Source organism: Bicyclus anynana, chromosome 25 (genome assembly GCF_947172395.1).
Source record: "Bicyclus anynana chromosome 25, ilBicAnyn1.1, whole genome shotgun sequence".
NCBI classification, from domain to species: domain Eukaryota; kingdom Metazoa; phylum Arthropoda; class Insecta; order Lepidoptera; family Nymphalidae; genus Bicyclus; species Bicyclus anynana.
This window is the reverse complement of record NC_069107.1, coordinates 4364319-4390017: the sequence shown is the minus strand read 5'-3', so window position 1 is coordinate 4390017 and position 25699 is coordinate 4364319. Positions and strand designations below refer to the sequence as shown.

The 25699-nt window shown below is 36.0% G+C and overlaps 1 protein-coding gene across 5 annotated transcripts in view; it reads right to left on the bottom strand.

Moving 5' to 3' along the window:
* The window catches only part of LOC112050393 (dual specificity tyrosine-phosphorylation-regulated kinase 2-like), a 161508-nt gene that overhangs the window by 96813 nt on the left and 38996 nt on the right, over positions 1-25699 (bottom strand). Inside the window, exon 2 of one of the 5 annotated variants that reach the window (XM_024088649.2) lies at positions 11260-21058. The exons of the other annotated variants lie outside the window; for them this stretch is intronic. Coding sequence (XP_023944417.1) covers positions 21050-21058 — 9 coding nt within the window. The 3' untranslated portion in view covers positions 11260-21049. Of the gene's footprint in view, positions 1-11259; positions 21059-25699 lie in introns of those variants that run through there. 5 annotated transcript variants of the gene reach the window in all.

Genomic DNA, 25699 nt, shown 5'->3' with positions numbered 1-25699 from the left:
CACTCAGCTTGTTAGTCACACATCATAAATCAAGGTAATTAGTTAAACATAACTGTATTATTGTATATTTGTGGTAGTATTTAACGGTGGCTTCTCTTTGTGATTTGCTCATTGCATTATAAACAATATTCTTTTAAACAAAGTAAAGTGTACCTAACTTGAGCAGTACTTCACGCCTCACCAATACCTTTTTAGAATTCTGTACCAGGATGTATCTTAGGAACCGTGATATTTCATCATCACCATCATTATCCAAATCCAAACATCACGGTCTCGAGCCGACAATGATGTCCTCAGTCCATCTGATGGGGGTCGATAACACCGTGATAGTTAGACGGTTGAAATTTTCACTGATTATTTATTTATGTTGCCGCTATACTGAAATACTAATATACAGAATAATAGGAATACAACAAACGTGATTTTTTGCCGTTTTTATAGATAATGGTACAGAACCCTTTGTGCGCGTTTCGGACTCGCACTGGGCCGGTTATTTATTTCAGGCGCAAGTAAGGTCTTGGATGGATTACTTACACTAGAAACAAACTTAGGGTTTAAAATAAGTTTGTAACATAATACTACATTTAAATGCAATGAGGTAATATAGATACATATTTAATTATTTGTTATGCCGCCATAAGAAAATAATGACATAAATATCGGTACGGCATTAACATCAATTACCCACAAACGACTGACTGACGCATAAAACTCAATAATAACTGACTCACTCAAACGAGTTATTTAAAACGTATTTCCGTAATGCACTTCACTCACGATACCGAGAGATAACTGTCATTTAATACTCTGAGAGAAACTTAAACACTGTGAGTAAGGTTTCTGCAAATCGGTAATGGATTTTAAGAGGCTTTAAAACCATAACCGACTTTAAAAAAACAAGTTCTGTATTCTATTCCAATGTAGGTACGAGTATCTATATACGTTTACTATTCTCTAAAAAACTATTCACATTATTCGTGTAAGGCGTACATTATTTAAACTGAATTTACTAAGGAAGATTTTACATCTTAGACCTTATCTTCTATTGGACTTGTCTCGCACTTAAATTCACATGAGGTAAACTCACACATTGAAAATATTTAACGCCAATAAATATATCCTGTGTCCTATAGAGGCAATTTGTATGAACCTCTCGTTTGATCATGATCAAATAGTTTTGACAACATCTAACTAGGCAGGTCCTATAGAAAGTTAAGTTTTACATCAATATTAAACATATTTACTAATTAAAACATGACCAATAAATCTAGCTGCCCCTCCAACTATCCAAAAACAATCAGACTGATGCTAAATTAGCATTTATAAAAAAAAACCCATTAAGTAATTGCCAACTGAAACAATCAATCGATATTGGACCAATTGATTTTAATGTTTTTTTTTCATGAATAGACCGTAAAAGTCTCACTGAAAGGTGTGACAAAGTGACACAGAAAAGAAAAGGCGTAGCCGTCAATGATTAACTAATAAAAACTCCCAAGGTGAAAAATTAGAGGCAAGGTCCCCGCCGAGTGGACAGTTGACACCTTTGCCGGAAGGAGTTGGCATCGCCGACTCGTATTACACACACCGATCTTGATATCAACACAAATATAAATTGAGGAAAAGAGGCCAAGTTTGTGATAACACAATAAGGTCTGGCTGACTTTGGTAACTCTTCTCAAACCAAGACGCTTTGGAACCCTCAATTCTTTAAATATGAGTAGTAGACGTCTGCCACTTCATCCGTTAACTTCGCTTTTCCATAAATTCCTTGGAATTTTCCGGGATAAAAAGTAGCCATTGTGTCAAATTCTAATCTCTATTCAAAATTTTAGTTATAGCTGCTCTTTCAGTTATAGTTGGCGTAAAAAGGTAACAACACACACAACTTTCGCCTTTAATATATGTGTATAAAAAAATAAAAACGAATGTAAAAACGTTTCTAATAAAGTGAAAAAGAAATCAAACAAACGTAGAAACGCCCTCACTGATGCAGATGGGAATATCTTGGTTTTCACATACAATGTCCTGGTTTCGATGCCCGATTGAGTTAATTTAGGATTTGATTGAGTTAGTAGGTCGGGTCTGGAAAGTGGTTACTAATAAAAACTTCCAAGGTGAAAGATAGAAGCAAGGTCCCCGCCGGGCGGCCGACATTTGACACTGTCGCCGGAAAAAGCAGTCATCGTCGGTTCGTATTGCACATACAAAAGTAAATCTTGATACCATAGACTAAAATAGGCAGACGGTATCTCGCTGTCAGACAGCTCAAACACAATAATGGCACCGAGTGGTGCGTGTCGGCGTGTACGTTTATGGACTGACAGAAAGGGGATGATAACTAGGTTTGATTATATTGATTTTTAAGAGACATTCAGGTAAATAAGGTCAGTATAACCTAATTAATACATAAAAACAAAGACGTTATGTTAGTAATCTTAATCTTAATCTCTAATGTAATTAGATAAAAAATCATACATTTTTAGCTTCATTACATTCAATATGACATTGATTAATTATTTATGAAGTATAAACATAAACGCACAATTGACAAAGATATTTGTAATTTTGTTTGAATACCCATACAAATAAACGATTTCACGTATCGACGACGTCATCCATTCGTGCCATGTATGGGGCGTTATTCGCTCACGGGTGCTCAGAAAATAATAAATCGCAGTCGCAGTCGAAACAACTTCTACAATATTGCTTTACTATTAGCATACTGTTAATTTTTAAACAATTTAATAAGTTTTTAAACAATTTAATCAGTAAACGGTGTCTGCACTTTTTATGAAGTCTATGCTTGATTCCAACAAAAATATAAACGGCAATAAGAGCCAAATTCAGTACAAACTACGCTACGGGTAATAATACTCGAGTCACTGATAAATAAATTAAGTACAGGTGCCAAGTTACATAGCATTTCTTTTAAATTATTATAGAGAGTGTACGACCTTCTTTAAATGGTTTTAGAGAATGCTTCATCGTTAGAGGGGTTAATATTTTATTTGTATTATCATTATTTAAACGGCCCACCTTAGGGCCAGGCTGCTCCAATGATGGTTATATTTTATATATGTATATGTATACATATATTAGTTATTTGTATACCTGCCAATGATTCTGAAAATTGTTTCGTAATAACCTTTTTAACATAAAAATGGAACCAACTTCAAAGACGTATTCCAATTATTTTGATTTTAACACTAAATTACTAAACCGATTTTCATGAAAATTAAATGGCGCCAATCTGGAAGTTATACATTTCAAACAATAAAAGATTTTTTTAAATTAGTTAATAAAGTTTTAAATTAGTTATGAGGTAACAAACATTAAAATAAAAAAAAAAAACATACGCGAATTGAGTCGCGTATGTTTTTTTTTTTGAAGTCACTTGATAAAATGAAGATAACCGATAATACAACATTTTCAAAGGCATTCGAGTACTATGAGTCATGTTTAAAAGGTGGTGTTGCAATCGGCCTGTTGTTAAACTGTATGCACGTGACTTATCTACGAAACCCGGCCGATTATCAAGCACGCCCTGATGTCGGTGCTTTGTGAAATTCATAATAACAGCGAGACCAAAATGTACGTACAATTAGGAAATGTTTTATTAAGATATCCTGTAATACAAAGATACGAGCATGTGCAAATAATTTGTTTCGTTATAACAATTATCAGCAGTATCTTGTAGTTATTTTTTATTGTTTTATTAAGACATGTTACAAAACAAAGGTACAAAGGTATGTGCAAATATTTTTTTCGTTACACAATGTTTTTTTAACTGCTTGGAAAAGAAAAGGCAGATAAACAGTATTTTATAATTAACAATTTTTTTTTTGTTTTATAGTAGGTATTTTTTGTAACTTAAGTACCTATTTGTGGGTTAATAATAAAGTACACAGAAAAAGGAATGAGAGGTGTGAGGCGTTAGTCCACCAAGCTGGACCATTGGCAAACTTTACACACGCTGAGAATTAAAAAAATTCTCAGGTACGCAGGTTTCCTCACGATGCATTTCCTTAACCGTTTGTGACAGGTGATATTTAATTTCTTAAAATGTGCACACAACTCAAATTTTGGAGGTGCCTGCCCCGGACCGGATTCAAATCTACGCCTTTCTAATCCAAGGCAGAGGTCATATCCACTGGGCTATCACTATCACTAAACATATACTATATTGAAATATGTACAAGAATTGCTCGTTTAGAATATATTAAGTAGGTAGATAGATAGACGCGGACATACGTAAATCAGCGATACGTATTGAGGGCAGACGTTTTCTACAGATAAGATAAAACTCACTATCAGTTCAATAATATTATTATGTTTTACATCACGTGCGTTTAGTTTTGACTGATAAGCATAAAGCTACACAAATGTAGCCTTTAGGTGTTCCTTTTAATCGCCTATCTATAATATTTGTCTTTGTTTTTTTTTTGGAGTTCAATGAAACTCTAACATAATTTGTGTTGACAAAAGGTTTTCGATTTGGCATAAGGATTTCGATTTTTTATTATTTTTTACGATATATTTTTACTAGCCATAGAGAATCATCATCATCATTAACAGCCGATGGACGTCCACTGCTGGTCATAGGCCTCTTGCATGGACTTCCAAACAATACGGTCTCGAGCCGCGAGTATCCAGCGGCTCTCAGCAACCCGCTTGATATCCTCGGTCCACCTAGTGGGGGGTCGACCAACACTGCACTTTCCGGTGCGAGGTCGCCATTCGAGCACTTTGGGACCCCAACGTCCATCGGCTCTTCGAACTATGTGGCCTGCCCATTGCCACTTTACCTTCACGACTCGCTGAGCTATATCAGTGACTTTGGTTCTTCTGAGGATCAACGATTTTAAAATAGCGCAATTACGCCCCTGACTTTTACTGCACTCTTTTTAAAGCTAATTTCTATACAATTTTCAATACCATTTGATTAGGTAAAACAAAAAGAACACTCAACAGTCTAGACTCACAGGTCAGACGTATTGAAACCATCTCGAAAGAACGCAATCAGCTTTCCCTGAGATGAAATCATATTCCACGGCGTGAAAAGTAGACAAATGTATTTACCACTACACGAAATGAAATTGACACATATTATTAAAGCGATAGGGTTCAAAATTGAATGACGAGATTTACTAGTGACGCGACAGTAAGAGCTAAAACTCAATGCGAGCTGCTATTTGCGATGTTCTGTTTCAAGAGCACTCTACACTAGGCAATTTTATTTTCTAGTTTACCTAATTGTATTAATTCTAAATGAAATATTTTTTATTATGTTACTTTAATTGTTTTACTATTATAGCGGGAAGACGAGTATGCCGTTTATCTTATGTTAAGTGATTATCAAGCACCCTTGCCACTCGTACATCAAAGGCACTATACCTATAGTCATCATTCATCATTATCAACCCATATTCGGCTCACTGCTGAGCTCGAGTCTCCTCTCAGAATGAGAGGGGTTAGGCCAATAGTCCACCACGCTGGCCCCATGCGGATTGGCAGACTTCACACACGCAGAGAATTAAGATAATTCTCTGGTAAGCAGGTTTCCTTTACGATGTTTTCCTTCACCGATTGAGACACGTGAGATTTACTTAATTTCTTAAAATGCACACAACTGAAAAGTTGGAGGTGCATGCCCCGGACGGGATTCGAACCCACACCCTCCGGACTCGGAGGCAGAGGTCATATCCACTGGGCTATCACGGCATACCTATAGTACAGGTACCTATTATTACAACGAAGAATTCAGGAATGTTAAATCACTTGACCGTACGTCTGGATGGATGGTTAATCCTGGGCAAAGACGTACGGTCAAGTCACTACCGAAGCCCAGACCAGCAGGGTTATAATGTAATTGTGATCGTCTAATTTAGTTATTTCAACGAAATGACTTTGACTACGTGATTTTACAACAATTATTATCAATGATTTTATCCTGTCCTGTCCTGAAATGACCCTAACTGGAAATCGTACCCAGGACCCTGTTACAAAACAACTCATTATCGACTGCGCCAAAGAGGTCGTACGATGATTAAGCTGGAATATATTATGCATGATGTGTAGGAGCTATTAACATTGTAACCGTGCAGTGATTAATAAAAGATACTCAGTAATTAACGTTCTACAGACATTTATATCAAAGAATACCTAACATAAATATACTCAGAGGCACAATTATCCGCCCTCTTTAATATGACGCGAGTATATTAAAGTGGGCGGATAATTGTGCCTCTGAATATAATAATGACGTCACAAATATTTTGTACTGTACAAAGTACTGACACCTGTTCCGAAGCTGCGTAGCTAAGTAGTCACATAATAACATCATACCTTTTACTGTATTTGGTGTGGAGTTAATTTGTTGGACGCAATTATTATGATACTAATATGGTGTGTTTATTCGATTGGAGTAAGTTAACTTTTTTAATGCACTTCGCACAACATGTCTATTCATCGTTATCAACCCATATTCGGTTCACTGCTGAGCTCGAGTCTCCTCTCAGAGTGAGAGGGGTTAAGCCAATAGTCCACCACACTGGTCAATGCGGATTGGCAGACTACACACGTCTGTGTGTGTGTACACACAGAGAGAATTAAGATTATATTATGCGATTTTAATAAAATGTGTACAAATATGTAACTGGACAGCACGGATAAGCTGAAATGAGAAATTACGAAGAAAACTGAGACTGCCTTTTATGATGTCAATTTTAGCACATAGATTTCTTTTTTTTTATTCTTTACAAGCTAGACATTGACTACAATCTAACGTGATGGTACAATCTAAGATGGAAGCGGGCTAACTTGTTAGGAGGATGAAAATCCACATTCCGTTTCTACGCCACATCGTACCGGAACTCTAAAACGCTACGTCCTGATAACTAGCCACAGACGAAGCCTCCCACCAGCCACACTTTTAGTCTTCATAAAATGACATCAAGAAGATGATCAAATAACACAAGCATCAGCAAGCATAAACTTTAAGAAAATCTTGAAAATACAAGAGTACTTTGCCAATGCTTCAAAAAAATAGTTGTAATTTTGTTTCAGTTTAACTTAATGTCATTTAATTTATATATAACTAGCGAATGGCCGCAACTTAGTCCGCGTGAAATTCAGTTTTTCACAAATCCCGCGGGAACCATGAATTTTTTCGGGATATAAAGTAGTAGTCCATGTGTTAATCCAGAGTAAAATCCATTCCAAATTTCAGCCAAATCGCTTCAGTAGTAGCGGCGTTAAAGAGTAACAAACATCCATATAAACATCTAAACATACATCCATACAAACTTTTGCGTTTATTTATGATTTTATTTTATTGTAATTTCATTGATACCTAATACAGAAGAATATCTTTGTATGGCTAAATGTAATGTTTCTTGCAAATAAATAAATGATTCTGATTCTCACGTATGTATCCCGTTCTATAGTCTACGCAGCATGCCTCAGTAATTCTTCAATCGACACATGCCCAGTACTAGTATAACAAGGTGTTACATAATGCATTATCGTAAAAACAAAACTATTTCCGTTAGTTACTACTCGGAATGAATATTTCAAACTCTTTCATAATAAACGAGTGTTAAGTGTTTATAATAAATCAACGTTGGATAAAACAATTGTGTGTTCATTGAATAATTGTTTTTTACGTCGGCAGCTGCAAGCCGCGTCGGACCGATTTATGTGCATTGCGTTGTTGCTATGCTGTATTGTTACACTAAAAATCCTAGTTTTTTTAGGGTTCCGTAGCTTGAAAAGAAAAAAAAAACAGAAACCTATAGTCTGACAAGTTCGTTGATGACAGTCTAGTCGTCGATGACAGTCGCGGAAAGACTGCGCGGGTGTAAAATCGTGCGTGTGGGAAAGTGAGGTGCACCAGTCGTGGGTTTTTCATTCATCGCTACAAGCCCTCCGGCCCGCGCAGACCATCGGGAGTACTACGAACGAAGTTGTCAAGCTTATTTTTACTTTGTTGTCCATCTGTCTGTGTATGTCTGTCTGCCTGAAGATTGTCTGTCCGTCTGTCTTTTTAGACTCTCTATTTCAGAAACCCGTGGAAGTATCGATATTAAATTAAACCCATATATTTACAGTCCCTTGAAAAATTAAACTTCAAGTTAACGTAAATAAAAACGGCCCTTTATGGCATCCGCATCGTACGTATCGGACGCATAGCATCAAACGGATTTTAGTATTCTTTGTATAGAATGCCATACAAGTGCGTCCACTAATCCGCATCGTACGGATCGCATCGAACGTATCTTATTTCTTTAGAAATTTAAAAATCCGTTCAATACGATACGTACGATGCGGATCCGTGGACGCCTGCCATTATACAGCAAAAAACGTACATATTTCGACTTTTACAAGGGAATCAAAATTTATAGTATAAGTACTTTTAGTTGATTTAGAACAGCTATGAAATTTGAAAAGCAGCCTGAAGTTGGGCCATATACTTGTTCTGTCAAGTAGCAATTTCAGGGCTAGATCTCCCTCCTTTTAGGAGAGAGGATTTGGAGCTTAAAGCCATTATACTATGTGCGCTGTAGCATGGTGCGGGTGACATTTGCCTTATGACGTTCATAATACGTACCATTACAAAATTTCAAGAGTGTAACGAACTGTCACCCGCACCATGCTACAGCGCACGAGCTGTAGGTACGCTTCTCCTATGTGTTGGCGAGCTCCGTTTACTATCAGTATGAGAAAAAAATGTCATTCCTCTAGATAATAATTATAATTGAATGTAATTAATACATTGAAATGCAGTAATGCAGTATGGTGGCGCGGTGGGCGTGCGCAGAAGCCTTGTACGCAGGAAGTGGTAATTGTCGACAAACAGCTGCCGCGTACGGAACCTGTTTATGTCGTTTACCTGTCGAGCTTTGACGACAGCATTGCTGAACTTGTACCTGCTCTCTATATTACGAGTTCTTTTTTTTTTATTCTTTACAAGTTAGCCCTTGACTACAATCTCACCTGATGGTAAGTGATGATGCAGTCTAAGATGGAAGCGGGCTAACTTGTTAGGAGGAGGAAAATCCGATGTCGTTTAGAAACCGAAAGGAGTGTTCCTTGTCGGTAGGGTGGTAACTAGCCACGGCCGAAACCTCCCACCAGCCAGACCTGGACCAATTAGGAAAACCACAATCGCTCCAGCCAGGGATCGAACCCAGGACCTCCGTTTCGTAAATCCACCGCGCATACCACTGCGCCACGGAGACCGTCAAAAGTTCTTTTTACTTCGTCGGTATCAACCCATATTCAGCTCACTGCTAAGCTCGAGTCTCCTCCCAGAATGAGAGGGTTGGCAGACTTCACACACTTAAGAAAATTCTCTGGTAGGTGTGCAGGTTTGCTCACGATGTTTTTCTTCACCGTTTGAGACACGTGATATTTCATTTCTTAAAATGCACACAACTGAAAAGTGGCAGGTGCATGCCCCGGACCGGATTCGAACCCACACCCTCTGCAATCCGAGGCAGAGGTCATATTCATTGGGCTATCATATCTCTCTCTTTTTTCTTATAAGTACGTAAATACATGGAATTTTACACATGGAAACACAACTAGCGGACGCGAAGTTAATGCTAACCACTCACCATCCAATAAGTTCACGAGTCTGCAGCGCTAACGGCAGGACATCCGATAAAACTGATCGTGTCGTGTGTTGGTCGCGATGTGCATGACAGATGGCGACGGTCACACGATCATAATAGAGGTCTTCTAATACCTAGGTTATACCAATTACTAAATAATAAGTAACCTGATTCGATTCCTTGGCAGAAGCATACATTAACGACATTCTTAAGGAGAAAATTATACTACTACTACTAATAGCGGTGGATTTGAAATATCTCTACAATTATACAACATAGTATTTTTTATTCCAACGAAATGAAACAGACTAGGATATTTTGGATTGAATCGGTATTGGTCGACATTTGTTACTCTCGAGTCTCAGGATTTGTCGTGGAGCGCATTTTAGCTTCCTCTCAATCGTTCAATTGTTAACGCATTATTAAACTAAAACAATATATCTTATACAAAAGCACAGATTAAAGAATAAAAGGCAGATAGAGCGCACGGAACCAGACGGTGTTGTAGCCGTCCCAAATACAAAATTCAAAAACTAATACATTCTCGAGTCAGTACGACACGAAGCGTCGCATCAGTAATTTTCAATATTATTCAAGAAAAATGGCGTCTTATGTTTTTAAATATTTTAAAAACTGTTGTTGTTAAGTGTTAAATCTCGAAATACAATTTATGAAAAACGTTTGTAAATACGGATGTCAAGCAGACGAGTGACGTTTTTTTTTCATGGGTTTCAACTACCTCACCGCGCTGCTTGTAAAGACTCATTCTGTATCAATTTTTATTCTGTGCCTACAAGTAATACATATTGCAAAATGGCAACAGGCCACAGATTAGATCCGCCAACGCCAATTCAAATAAACTACATTATAAACTTCGACAGAATTCCATCGTTACGGTGCAATATTCTACAGACTTTCAAAATTGAACCAAACGCATCCGGTTTGAGCAAACAGAACGAGCCTCGCTTGTACCATACGAGTACCGCTTGGCTCGGGTGTCGCGAGGCGAGATGATCCTCACATTGTGGTGTAGAAAGTGGGCGTTAAGCCTTTCATTTTTAGGGTTCCGTACCCAAAAAAAAGTAAAAAAAGAAGAAAAATATTTTTATCCGCTAAGTTAGACTACAAAAAAAATATACACACAACTGACCAAATAAAGGTCTACCACCAGTCGGTATGCCGTGATAGCCTCCGAATTCGGAGGGTTGTGGGTTCAAATACGTTCCAGGGCATGCACCTCCAATTTTTTTTCATAGATGATGTATTTCTGTAGCCGCTATAACAACATTATACTAAACACAGAACAACATAAATATTTAAAGATAATGGTACGGAACCCTTCGTGCATGATTCTGACTCGCAATTTGCCGGTTATTTTATTTTACACTAGCGGACGATCAAAACAAAACAAAGAAAAAACTAGCCTTATTTTATTTTATTACTATATATATACCCGTGAAAAACTCATTGAAATCGGTTCAGCCGTGCCAGAGATTAGCTCGGATAAACAGATGGACAGGTTTTATTTATTTTATATACTAATTTATCTGTCTGTCTATTTTATATGACAGATAAAAAATTTAAAAAGCTTGATTGTTTTAGTATCGTGTAAATATATTTCTTTTAAATATATTTACACGATACTAAAACAATCAAGCTTTTTAAATTTTTTATCTGTCATATAAAATAGACAGACAGACTAGAGATAACATAGTTAAATATTGAAATCACAGACAGACATTTTAATATGATGATGATGATAATGATGACGATTAATCATAAAGTACAACAAGTGGTACTACTTTAGCATTATAGAAGTGACAATGTTATCAGTCAATAAATTTTTACGAGTCCGTGTCTGTTTTTCTCCAGTGTTTCCATATTTCCATATTTATGAGGCTGACCTTCCGACGTGACGCTATGGAAAAAAGGTTTCTTTTTTTAGAAAATTATTTTGCTTTTTAGGTCATCCAATGTATTAAGCTTCGATTCGTTTTAACATTAACAAAACTAACTAAAAGTTAGTTATTATAAGAAAAATATATTAACAATAATCTATTATGTGTTTATTGGTTTATCATTTTGTGTATTTTTTTGAGTATTTTTCCGTCTTTATTGTCTCAAAATAATTGGTAATTAGAATATTCTCTTTTCTCACAAAATTTTTATGTACGTACGAGACGGTAGGTACGATGTTTCAAAGGGTTTACACATAAAACATTATATAACTAAGTATAATATTCTACTAATATTATAAACCCGAAAGTTTGTATGGATGGTTGTATGGATGTTTGTTTGGATGTTACTCTTTAACGCCGCGACTACTGAACCGATTTGGCTGAAATTTGGAATGGAAATAGATTTTACTTTTCATCCCGGAAAAATTATTGGTTCCCGAGGAATATGTAAAAAGCTAAATTTATAATAATTATAAATTTACCAATTAATTTACTCGGCGTTTTGTAAACACCTGCACCGCATTAGAGTCTGTATACTTGACAAGCTACATTAGAAATTTACAATTTCACGGTAAATTCGCCATGATGCCACGATCGGTTACAATATCCATACATATCTGACAGCGATTACCTCCTAGTAACAAAATTATGTAACTATAGAATAAATTACAGTAGGCATACCTATTACAAATAAAAAAACTAATTGTTCGAATTGTAAGCATACAAATTACTAATAATAAAAACCTACTTATCACGAATAACTTGGCCTTTTATAGAAGAACCCACATACATATTATCAACTAGCTGACGCCGGGCGGTTTCACCCACGTGATTCCCGTTCCCGTAGGAATACGGGGATAATATATAGCCTATAGCCTTCCTCGATAAATGGGCTATCTAACACTGAAAGAATTTTTCAAATCGGACCAGTAGTTCCTGAGATTAGCGCGTTCAATCAAACCAACAAACAATCTCTTCAAGTATATAATATTAATATAGATACGGGTAGCTACTTTGTATTAAGTAGGTAAAATACCCGATCAGACTAAGGTCGAAGACAATTTGAACTTTTAAGGTCGAATATGAATCGTCTATGATCATACAGATGCCTGTTACTCACAAAACTTTTTTAGCACTAGCCCCATAATCCGTACCAAGAGTTCGTTCACCCCCAACGAAATCACGATATCTTAGACACCTATAGATATCGAAAATAGATCGACACTATCTTGCCGACATTATTCATCTTCGGAGTCTTCTGTCACAGGCGTTTACAGCTCTTTAGTTAATTGTTACCGAAATAAACTATTTCTATTTTATTCAAGTATATTATATCATCACCATAATACGATGTTATTTTTCGCTTTTTAGTTTAGTGGGTACGTTAAGTCGGTTGATTTTTTTTTTGTTATTTTTTTTATTTATATTTATTTTTAGTGTAATCATACTAGATTTAGATCTAGCCAAGAAAAAGTCCTCCAAGGTATATTGCTCTGTGGAGTCGTGTTAAAACCCCCAATGACAGTCACAACCTATATCTAGGTGAAACGTCCTCATCAATACAAATTAATCAAGCCCAATCACCAGATATCAAGCTACTGTTCATGACTCAAAAGGTTCTTACGATTTTTGATAGTTCCCCTCGATTTCTCCAGGATCCCATCATCAGATCCTGACATGATGAAAATGGGACCACGTCAGGAGTATACCTACCCTTTCGAACAAAAAAAAAGAATAATTCAAATCGGTCCAAGCGTCTTCGAGTAATCAGGTAACATACCTAAAAAAAAAAAAAAACTTACACTCGAATTGAGAACCTCCTCCTTTTTTTGAAGTCGGTTAAAAATTTAAGTTACGAGGATTTGAAACGCTCTCACACTCCTATTGGCATCATAGGTTAAAAACCTGATACCTACTCTTGGTACTCTTTGTCTACAAGACTACTTAACACAGTCAAGGCTTTTTGAAACTACTTGTACAAGTAAATAATCGCCAGTCATTATGACTTTATTTGTGGGTTGTTCACTCCCGACTTTAAAGGCTGTTTTCACTAATACTTCTTTTCTTATATATCGTTTCAATTGATACATGGAGCAAACTTAGTAACTCGCAAGTAAACTAAGTAAACTTTTTCACAAATTCCAAAAGAAGCCATGTGTTATCCAGAGTAAAATCGACTTCCATTTAAATTTTCAGCCAAATCGCTTTAGTAGCCGCAGAGTAAAAGAGGAACAAACATACACGATTACACACACACAAACTTTCGCATTTATATTAGTGTGATGCGATAACAAAAAAACAACGCTTAAACTAAAAAACTCAAAATTGTATGACACCTTTTATCTATGAGTCCTGAGATCACGTCCAAATACAACAACTTAAACTCATACATATCTGCTGCTCATCGAAACTCACCTTAAGTGGGCATAAAAAACATTAATTCGTTTCTTGTTAATAAAAAAACTTTCAATACATAAAACCATTGTGTAACTTGTCAGTATTCACGACTTCAATCTATCGCTTTGATTCTTGAGATAACTGTTTATAAACTAAATACCATATACGACTTTGTAATGGACTTATACTGAAATACATATATTTATTTATTTAAACAGGACACCAACAGGTTACAATAACAATCTTACATAATAAATATATAACTTGGGGCAATTATTGCAGACCCACTTATTGGTTGTCATAGCATGCAATAAGGATAAGAATAAGGCCTAGTTCGGACTACTCCAGTACTAAATAGACCTTTAAAATTATTTTTTTAAAAGTTATAGCCGACGCCCGCGACTTCGTCCGCGTGAAACTCGATGTAAGCTGTCAAGTACCCCTATCCTACCCCTACCCCTACCCTACTCCTATCTACCCCTACCCTACTTTTCTGGTTGATTTTTTACACCTTGCGTCCGAAAAACCCAAATATCTTACGGAACCCTATTTTTTTTAAAAATAAAATGTAGCTTATGTTACTTGTGGATAATGTAGCTTTCGAATGGTGAAAGAATTTTTAAAATCGGTCCAGTAGTTTTTGAGCCTATTTATTACAATCAAACAAACAAACATACAGACAAAGTTTTCCTCTTTATAATATTAGTATAGATCTTGAAAACTGTATTTAAAGAATTTTTGGTTTTCTCAATTCATTTATTTTTAGAGTACTAGAGCATTCGCCCACAGCCATTTGTTAAGGGTTATAGTAGACATTTACTAGAACATAATAAAGCGATTTCACTGAGAAACCTTGCGGTAAGGATTTTATTTTCACAATGAGTTTACTTTCGCTAGACCGCAGGCGGGATTTCTAAAACAATACGGCTTCACAATGGAGAATTTTACCTATATGCCGTAAAATGTTCACTGGCTAACAAATAAGTGATTGGTGATAAAACCAAACCTTTATATCTGAGGAAATAATGCAGCATTCATTATTATGATGTTCAGTTGCGCTGAAGGGAATAAATGGAATAGAAATCAATGCTTTTGTCTTTCTTCGGTTATTAACCGACTTCAAAAAAAGGAGGATTAGGTAGGTATGTATTTTTTTGAAATGAAATTTATTCGTTTTAAATATTACATTATACCTTCTTTTAAGTAAATATCTGTGTCCTTGTACTTCCTCCTTATTGTCTGCGTGGAATTCAGTTTTTTACAAATCCCGCGGGAACCATAGATTTTTCCGGGATGAAAAGTAGCCTTAATCCAGAGTAAAAATTATTTACATTCCAAATTTCCGCCAAAACGCTTCAGTAGTAGCGGCGTTAAAGAGTAACAAACATCCAAACATCCAAATAAACATCCATACAAACTTTTGCGTTTATAATATTAGTAGGATAAATAATTTAATTTATCCTACTAATATTATACTACTAATAAATAGTCTTGGTAAACTTGCTTCTATAGCTGCTAAACTTATTTAACAAAAGATTTTTTTCATTATATTTCAATAACGCTTGTTGCAAAGAGAATAGTAATTCTCAAGGTTTAACGACCTTTTTTTCTTAAGGTCTCTAAAGGTAACCTCGAAAAAGAGAACCAATGTGAAAAGTGCAAAAATAAGGGCGGGTGGAAAATGTCACGGTCTGTGGTAAAAATAAGCTCCGATTAAAGCCTCATTAGAGGTGAAAAACGGGTCACATTGGATCTCATCTTTTGTATCACAGGTATGGCGTGCACACCATAGCTGCAAAAATACCCTGCCTACCCTGAGAACTCGTTACGAACTTGTATAGTGATAGGAATTTTCCATTATGTACATGTAGTGCATACCCTAGTTAAAATTCCTGTGCACGCCACTGGGTATGGGGTTACTGTGGGGAACAGACAATTAGGTATAGGTAGGTACTTAATCTATAAGTAAAACTATATGGAGGTAAACTTTGTGAGGTCGAGAGAAAGAGTAATCTCTGGATCTACTGAACCGATTTTTTTTTACCATTATAAAGTCACATTATTACTTAACTAGCGGACGCTCGCGACTTCGTCCGCGTGAAACTCGATATAAGCTTTCAACTACCCCTACCCCTTTTTCTAATTTCCGCGCATTTTTTTAATTTTTTTCTGTCATAAGAAACTTCTCCTCACAAACATGAAAAAAAAATTGTGAAATCGGTCCAGCCGTTCACGCGTGATGACCAAGAGATATATGGATTCATTTATATATATAGATTCATATAAGACGTCTAGATAAAGGTCTAAGAGACTTTTTTTAATTATAGCGTTACTTTCCATAATTTGCGTTATTCTATATTTTTAATTGGCAAAAGGAAGCCCGTTAAATCACACAGCTTCAAGCGGATTTTATTTTTGTTAAAAGTATTTAAAATGAGAAACCCTTTTGATATTTTAACGAGTATGGGGTGCCTTTTCAACAAATGAACGAGTCTTTTAGACAGGACTATGCACTAGGTTTTTATACGTAAGAGTCCTTTTGAAGGAAAACCTTCAAGCATAACAACAGGGCGTTTTAAAAATAATAGATGGAATGAGAAAAAATACAATACTGAATTAAACGTGCTATTGTAATAATGGCTGAAAGTTAAACAGTTTAGCAAATGATGTTTCTTTGTAAGAATATTAGCCGTATACCTAGGTACTTGTATATTATGTATTCTATGACCTAGGTATATTTTGAAGCAATGAAGTGTTATTACTTTTTAAAATAATAGACAATTTTTAGTGATTATAAAACTACTACGAGTTACGAATCTATAAAGTCAAATAAAGTAAACAGCACTATGCCATAGTATAGATCCATATCTTTGCTCTATGCCACAGATCCTTAGAGCATACGGCCGCGTGGCGCAGTGGGTAGTGACGCTACTTTCAGCATCCACGGCCGTGGGTTCGATTCCCACATCTGGAAAATATTTGTGTGCTGAGCATGGGTATTTTCCAGTGTCTGTGTGTATTTATACATGATATAAGTATTTATATGTAGTATATAAATGTATATGAATATTATAATATCAAATATCTTAGTACCCATAACACAAGTTACTCTGTATGCTTACTTTGGGGCTAGATAGTGATGTGTATTGTTTAAATATATAAGTTTAATTATATACCTAGCAAGTTATGGTTAGAGTGTAATATACAAATAGCGATAATTTTCTTATCACTGTGTACAGGTCCAAAAACAACCGCTTATATTGTCTATTCCATGCTTACCATAACTCTCTATACTCTGTGACGGCATACCGAATATAATAAGATTATGCTGTTAATTCCAATTAGATTTATAAATTTTACTATGAACAATAGCCATGCATTATTGAAACAAATCATTAATATCCTTGCCTAAAATCATGGTATTACAGTATTGACATGAAATATAACTATACCTAGACAAAATGTCTATATCTACTACAGCCTTTCTTGATAAGTACTGTTTACCAACAAACAAACTAAAAATGAGGGTATAAATCACTAGTCAATTTACGCCTAATAATAATTATAATTAACTTGTTCTTAAATTAAAGATAATGTGTAAGTCACGTGATTATTTCGTATTTCTGGCAGCAAACCCTTTTATTTGATATCCATATCATGGAGGTGGATTTCAAACAGACAATCCGCCATCATGCGGAGGCCGCCATATTGGATTTGTAATGACATTTCATCAGAACTCAGAGCGTGTGCAAAATTTCATCCTAATCGAAGACCGGGAAGTGGGTCAAATTAAGATACCAAGATTTTCTTACATACATAGTAACAAGTGAAGCTAATTTTTAGCGTGTCATAAACGTAAATTCTATTAAAAATGGTTTTTCATTGTGCATATTTCGCACTTTTTTGGTGCATATTTGGCATTTTGATAGTGCATATAATCCAATGACTACTGATTGAATAAGCGAACTTGAATTTTACGGTTATTCTATCTTCAAAGCAATTTACAGTGATCTGTTTAAATTAATACACAGCACTAAATGCCAATGCGCGGCTATTGGTCATTCAATCACCAACTTTACGTATTCAATAGATTACAGGGCAACATAAACACTCTACGCAATCTAATATAACAGTAAATCACAGTACACGGCGTATACAGGGGGCGTAGAAATAGGCCGTTCTACTATTTCTGTCCGTCAAAATGTCAGGCCACGGTTGCGCAAACGCACCGGGCGGCGGTTGCGACACGGCAAGTGTGCTAAAAAACCGGCCAAGTGCGAGTCGGAGTCGCGCACGTGCGAGGGTTCCGTACCATCTAAATACAAAAGGTCATCACGAAATATCGAAAACAGATTGACGTATAAAGTTGCAATTTGGCAAGGATGTAAGGACCAACCTATACTACAACCCTAGTCGACAAACTAATTAAAAATGAGGGTAGTAATAATTATAATTATTTTTTTCGTGAATTAATGTAAATTTTGATTAATAAGCTTAGAACTGTTAGAAATAGTCAATATATTTTGAATAACATTTTATAAACAAAAAATACATAATTTTAAATAAATGACATGCATTTTCTACCTTCATATCTAATTTGTCTATTGGTAAACAGTTACCCTTAGAGTAGGGCTCTAGTATAGTTTATAGTATTTATTAGAAGTTCGTCAAGAAGGGCCATATTAAGCAGGTCTAAGGGCGGATCAAGTCTATAAAAACGGCATAAAATCGTGTTTGTTGTATGGGAGCCCCCTAAAATAATTATATTATTCTGCTAGTATTTATTGTAATATTAGCGGCAACAGAAATACATCATCTGTGATATTTTCAACTGTCTATCTATCATGGTTCATGATATACAGTACCTATGGTGACAGACGGACGTACGGCAGAGTCTAAGTAGGTAATAGAGTCCCGTTTTATTCTTTCATTGCGGAACCCTAAAACTGTTGCTACGAGGGTATTCCAGCAAATTATTTTGATAGCGCAAAGATGGAGGTCACGTTACATGCTTCGTTGTAAGGCGTGATAATAAGAACATTATCAACCTATTTTATTGACAGTACCATAGAAAGGGGATTAAGAGCTTAGTTTTGGCTGGTAGGCTTCGGCCGTGGCTAGTTACCACCCTACCGGAAAAGACGTACCGGCAAGCGATTACGATGTCCTGTAGAAACCATAAGGAGTGTGGCTTATCATCCTACTCCTAAGTCCTAACAAGTTAGCTCGCTTCCATCTCAGACTGCATCATCACTTAACATAAGTGTGATCGCTATCAAGAGCTAATTTACTATTGAAAAAAACTATATCTATACCAATGCGAAAGTAAGTCTGTCTGTCTGTTACCTTTTCACGTCTAAACGGCTGAACCGATCAAGATGAATTTTGGTATAGAGCAAAACATAGGGTACTTTTTGATCCTAAAATAAAAATAGAAGGGGGTGAAAGTTTGTATGGAAAATGCTTCTTTTATAAAGTTACAGTTTCAAAAATTTGTTCATAAATAGAAAAAAAATATACAAAATATAATGTGATTCAAGAAATTGAATTCAACGCGGACGAAGTCGCGGGCGCTAGTAATATATATCCACAAATCGATGTAACAAATGCAGGTATCTCTCACACACTAGGCGCCAAGGATAAGAGATAAAATCGGCGACACTTAGTGTGAAGTGAAGAACGTAGACGCGTCAGTCTAGACTTTAGACGCACAAGTGGTGGCGAGATGAGACCTAGATGATTATGCCCTCGACGGGCTAAAGTGCACTGCAGAGATACGAGTACCTACGGCCTTGATCTTGTGTTTGAAGAGTGCGCCGGTCATAATGATATAGTACCAGCTGTACTACGGCTATATAAGACAAAGCAAAACGCAAAGTCAAAAGTCCCTTATTCAGTGAGAACTTTGTTAATTTTGAATCGTCATGATTTTTTGAAGAATTTGTATTAATCTATACTAATATATTCTCTATCTCTTAATCTAATATACATATAAAATTCTCGTGTCACATTTTTCATTGCCATACTCCTCCGAAACGGCTTGACCGATTTTGATAAAAAATTTTGTGCATATTCAGTAGGTCTGAGAATCAGCCACCATCTATTTTTCCAACCCCTAAATCCTAGGGTAGGGTAGTGGTAGGGTAGGGTAGGGGTAGGGTTGGGTAGTGGTAGGGTAGGTTTATGGTATAGGGAAAGGGTAGGGGTAGGGTAGTTGTTGGGTAGGGTAGGGTAGAGGTAGAGTAGAGGTAGGGTAGGGGTAGGCGTAGGAGTAGAGTAGTGTAAGGTAGGGATACGGAAGAAGTGCAAATAAATAAATAAATTAATAAGACAAAGCGAAGATTGAGCGGGTCCGCTAGTATAATTATAAAGAGGAAAGATTGCATTATTTTTGTTTGCATTGAATAGGCTCCGAAACTACACCGATTTGAAAATTATTTTATGGGAACTTGGGAAGTTACAATGCCCGGGTGCTATAGGCTATATTTTATCACCGTATTCCTTAATAACTAACAATTAGTTTGACGTTTAGTACATCAAGTAACATTGTGACGTCACAAAATGCACGACAGCGTTTTTGACGTTTGGAAAATTTAAAATAAGTTTTATAAGAAATCCCTAGTTTTAATATTGATATACATATTTGGGACCCTTAATCCATCCATCCATGTACACGAAATTAAAATTGTTTATTTTAAATTTGATATGAGTCAACTATCCTATTTTATCTTATGAGTAAGTCTAGACCACATAACATAAAACAGACTATATTTTAGTCCCGAGTCCCGACGTACCTACCTATTCTGCCATTTGGCGAGTAAATTACAAGAATAAAAAAATATCTGAACAGTTGATAATATTACATCAACATAAAGAAAAACTCGTCAAATTACAGTCCAAAGTCATTCTTAATAATTTCTCAAGTAAATTTCTTAAAATAAATTTATCTAAACAGCAATATATTACACCATAAAATTCGCTAAACTTTCTACGGTACGTATATAATTATATTTTTTGTACCTTGTTTTTCGTTTCGGTTCAATTTCCACGAAGGCTTCACTTTTACAGACATTTAGATTAAATTACCTGTAACAAAAAAAACAATTAATTAATCATTGCCTACTTAGCGAAATAATTATAAGAAGACTTTACAAACAATAAAAGGTTTTTCTTTGTCTCAATAGCTCAATGGTTAGAGCGGTCGGACTCATTCCGGAGGGATGGTAGTTCGATCGCCGCCCCGTTGGTCTATTGTCGTACCCACTCCTAACACAGTTTTTTCCAACTAGTTAGAGGGAAATGGGAATATTGGTCTTCATTATAGACAACCATTTATTTACCAAAATGGACTCGAATTGGGTTTCAGCTTTTATAAGGAAAGTCCACTACAAGCTCTCAATCTAAATTGACACGACGACATACATGTAAGTACTGTTTATTCAAAAGTTTTTTATACTGTCAGTGATAACAAGAAAAAACTAAGCGATCATTTCTTACAGTTTCATTCCAAAAGGAAAAATTTCTGTTTAAAGAACGAACGTGGAAAAGTTGGTATAAATTACAACGATTATTTCTTACAATTTCAACCCTAAATTATATAATGATTTATTTATTTAGCTATCATTCGCGAAAAATGCAACTCTACATCAGTCAACATCTCCTGAGGATGCTCCGGTTTCGGGGTGAAACGTACGTAGAGAGTATTTTGTCGGACTTGGGTGACGTCGCATGGGTTCGTCGGCTTTTCGCGGATGATAGCAAAATAAATAAATCATTATATAATCATGATGAACTTCTGCAAAGTAACGCCTGCTTCTATCCAATATTCAACCCTAAAGTTAAAAATTGGAAAAAACGAATCTGTTTAGAGAACGAACGTGGAAAAATTGGTACAAGTAAATTACAAGCAAACTGCAAACCACCAGGAAATATAAGAAAAAATGAAAATAAAATTCCACTTTGCAATAATTTACATAGATAGGTTATTTTTACAACGGTGCGATGTGCGTAGATGTTAGATAATATTATAACATTATGAAATCTCCCATTCACAGCTCCCACGCGCATTAATAAAACATGGAATAATGAAGATTCCCTTGGTGCGTGTCTTAGATTCTGTGCAGATAAGCTCAAATTTACTACGAACAAAATGAAGAATTAACGTCATCTAAAAAGATTTCGAGACAGATAATATTAATCGATCAAATAGCGACCTCAATGCCCGAACAATTTTTAGTATTAGATAATTTAATCAAACATTAAAAATAATAAAACTTTTTGAAAAAAAAAATGCATCACATAAAATAAAATCCTACTATAAACGCGATGGTCTGTATGGATTTTTGATACTCTTTAACGCCGCAACTATACTAAACCGATTAGGCTGAAATTTAAAACGGAGATAGATAATACCATGGATTATCAACTCGTACATACTACTCGATACATACTCGTAGTTACCTACTTTTTATCCCGTACAAATCCATGTTTTTTTTTTTGCGTCTATACTAGATAAATATTTAAGTATGGGATGAACTTTTTTTTAAAAAAGTTTCAAAAAATCTTGCGCTTTTTATACCAGCCAAATATAATAGAGTTGTTTTTACTTATGCCAGGTCATGTAAAAGTTCACAAAAAATCAATTTATTACTGACGGAAAACGTGATAAAAAAAACCTTTATAAATAGAACGATTTTTGACAAACATTGGCACAGATTGACACATTGGGGAGCCGCACAAGAAAAGCTTTAGAAATACAGAGACAAATTGGAACAAACCTTGGCACCAACGTTGGAACAAATGACATTAGCCGAAATAGTATGCGAAGCGGAACGGACTAATGATGGGCGAAAATCAATCACGAACTCGTTAACTTTTTCATAATACCACATCGGTTCGGACGCTTGGGAAATCTGAGTGAATTTCGGAAATCAATGGGTATTAGATTTTCTTTTTACCTATCGAAAATTAATTAAATAAGATTAAAAAAAAAACCATTCGGCCTTACGTAAGTTCAGGTGCTGACAAAATTGTCACCTTTCGTATTTTATTAGTCGATGACCTCGTTAAAGTAACGAAGCGTAAATTTACTGGTTCCAGCTTTAATAATAGTTAGCCAAAGTGTCAAATTTGTTGGTTGAGTTGGTAATGTTTGGGTATCTTTGGGAATCAGTAATACCGTCACATAAGTAATCTCTGATGCACGGTATAAGATATAAGAACTTCCTACAGCTCATCATCATGGAAAGACTTGCCGGAGAAGAGGTGTTATAACCATAACAACTACTCGCAGATTCACGAGTGAATTATTTTTCTTCACAAAAAACAAAGAAGATTAGGACCGCTAATCTATGCCAGACCTAGTCAGTGAAGCTCCCGGAGAAGAAGAAAGGATAATATGTTTGTGCTGTTGTATAAAGGTTTAAACCTTTTTCGTGATCTGGCCCGGGTCACAGTAATTTGGCCTTAAATCGGGTTAATAACATTCATAAATACATCAATATCAATACATTCAAATAAAATTCAAGTGACAGTCTGTGAAGTTTTAGGTATAGCTAATTCGACACGACACTTTAAACATAACCAAGCTTTTTTAAATTTTTGTCCGTCTTTCTCTCTGTTTGTCCAAGCTTATCTCTGGAAGGGCTGGACCGATTTTAACTGAACTTTCACTGGAAGATATAGGAAGATACTGAGCAACATATAGGCTACTTTAATCTCGGAAAAACTCATGGTTGCAGCGGGATTTGTGAAAAACTAAATTTTTCGTGAACAAAGTCGTGAGCGTCCGCTAGTATAACTATATAACATATACAATAACACACAAAAGCTGTCTATAATTGGACACGCACAAGCAATACTCGGTAAACAAACAATCGATCATGTAGATGATTGATATGAGGACTATGGACACGGTATCCGTTTCCGATTGTATGACGCACGTGTCAATGAAAATCGCGATGACCTCTCCAAAATTATTTTTGTTTTTTTTTTAAATATATTCTTTACATGTTAGCAATTGGCTACAATCTCACCTGATGGTAAGTGATGATGCAATCTAAGATGGAAGTCGGTTAACTCGTTAGGAGTATGATGGAAATACCCCTTTGGTTTATACACGACATCGTCCCGGAACGCTAAATCGTCTTTGCCGGCAGGATGATAACTAGCCACGGCCGAAGCTTCCCACCAGCCAGACTTGGATCAATTAAAAAAACCTCAATCGCCCAGGCGATATGGAACGTAGGTTGCGGGCAACATAAGCCCGGAATCGACGGCCTAACGTAATACCAAATTAATCCTTAGAAGAAAGAAATTCTCGGTAGGTACTTTATATTCTAACTTAGGACCTCCTATCCAGGATCCAAAATGACGAAGGCTTATCACTCGACCATCAAGGCTCACAAACGTAATATTTTTTAATAGGTACTATATCTTAGACAAACACTAGGCAATAAAAGAAACAGCCAAAGATGAAATACGCTTGCATAGAAGCTACGTTACCTACTTGGCTTTAAGATTTCAAATGACACAAATGAAGAATCTCAAAACAGCCTTAGAGCCTTTTAGAATTGAAACCCTTAATCGTCGAGTTATTTTAAAAAAAAAACAACGTGTTAGGAATGGTAGATTACCATAGAAAATCGTACAAAACGCAGCCGCTATGTAAAAAGATTGAACAAAAGCAGTAGTTTAATCAATCGTGAACAATTCCGGCGATTGTCTACCGACCGGACGGAACAATGGACGGAAGGACATTTACATCCAAACACTAGACGCAGCTTGCTACTTTGTCCATGCGATAGACAGTGACCAAATTTTTTCAAGCAAGTTACTTCGCCGCTTTGGTACACCGGCCTCCGTGGCGCAGTGGTATACGCAGTGGATTTACAAGACTGAGGTCCTGGGTTCGATCCCCGACTGAGGTTTTCTTAATTGGTCCAGGTCTGGCTGGTGGGAGGCTGCGGCCGTGGCTTGTTACCACCTTACCGGCAAAGATGTACCGCCAAGCTATTGTGGATTTTCATCCTCCTAACAAGTTAGTCCGCTTCCATCTTAGATTGCATCATCACTTACCATCAGGTGAGATTGTAGTCAAGGGCTAACTTGTAAAGAATAAAAAAAATGCCCTAAAAGCGTGATAAAAAAATTAATCTTTCAAGAAACATAATTTTATTAAGGCAAATACTTAAACAGTTCCTTATTATACATCATATTAGCATCTCCATATACTTTTATACGGGGGTATACCTGGGTTCCCTGGCCCGACGTTGTATGGGCCGCTTAGCTTACCAACGGATGATCTCAAAACCGACAATCATGCGGACGAAGTCGCGTGCGTCCACTAGTTTTCTAATAATAACTGAACCTTAAAGAGAGAGCTCGGACCATGCCAAATGAACATCAAAAATTGGCTCAAAATTATGATAATGAAGTCAAAATTTAAAAGTTTTCTACTAATATCTCTAGTGGAATAGCAGCTTTAAGTTCATGACGTCCTATTGCGGTCAAATAAATGATCGTGGTGCAGACATGCAATAAATTAAAATATAAATATAGCTCTTAAATAAATACAATAGAGGCTATAATCGCATAGCCATTGTAATAAATTAATGACGCTAGATTGAGTAGACTGATTCAAAGCGACAGATAGCAACAACCAATTGGAAGAACACACTTGACTACACTGCAATAGAAACAATTCACTGTGCTATTAATTAAACAGTC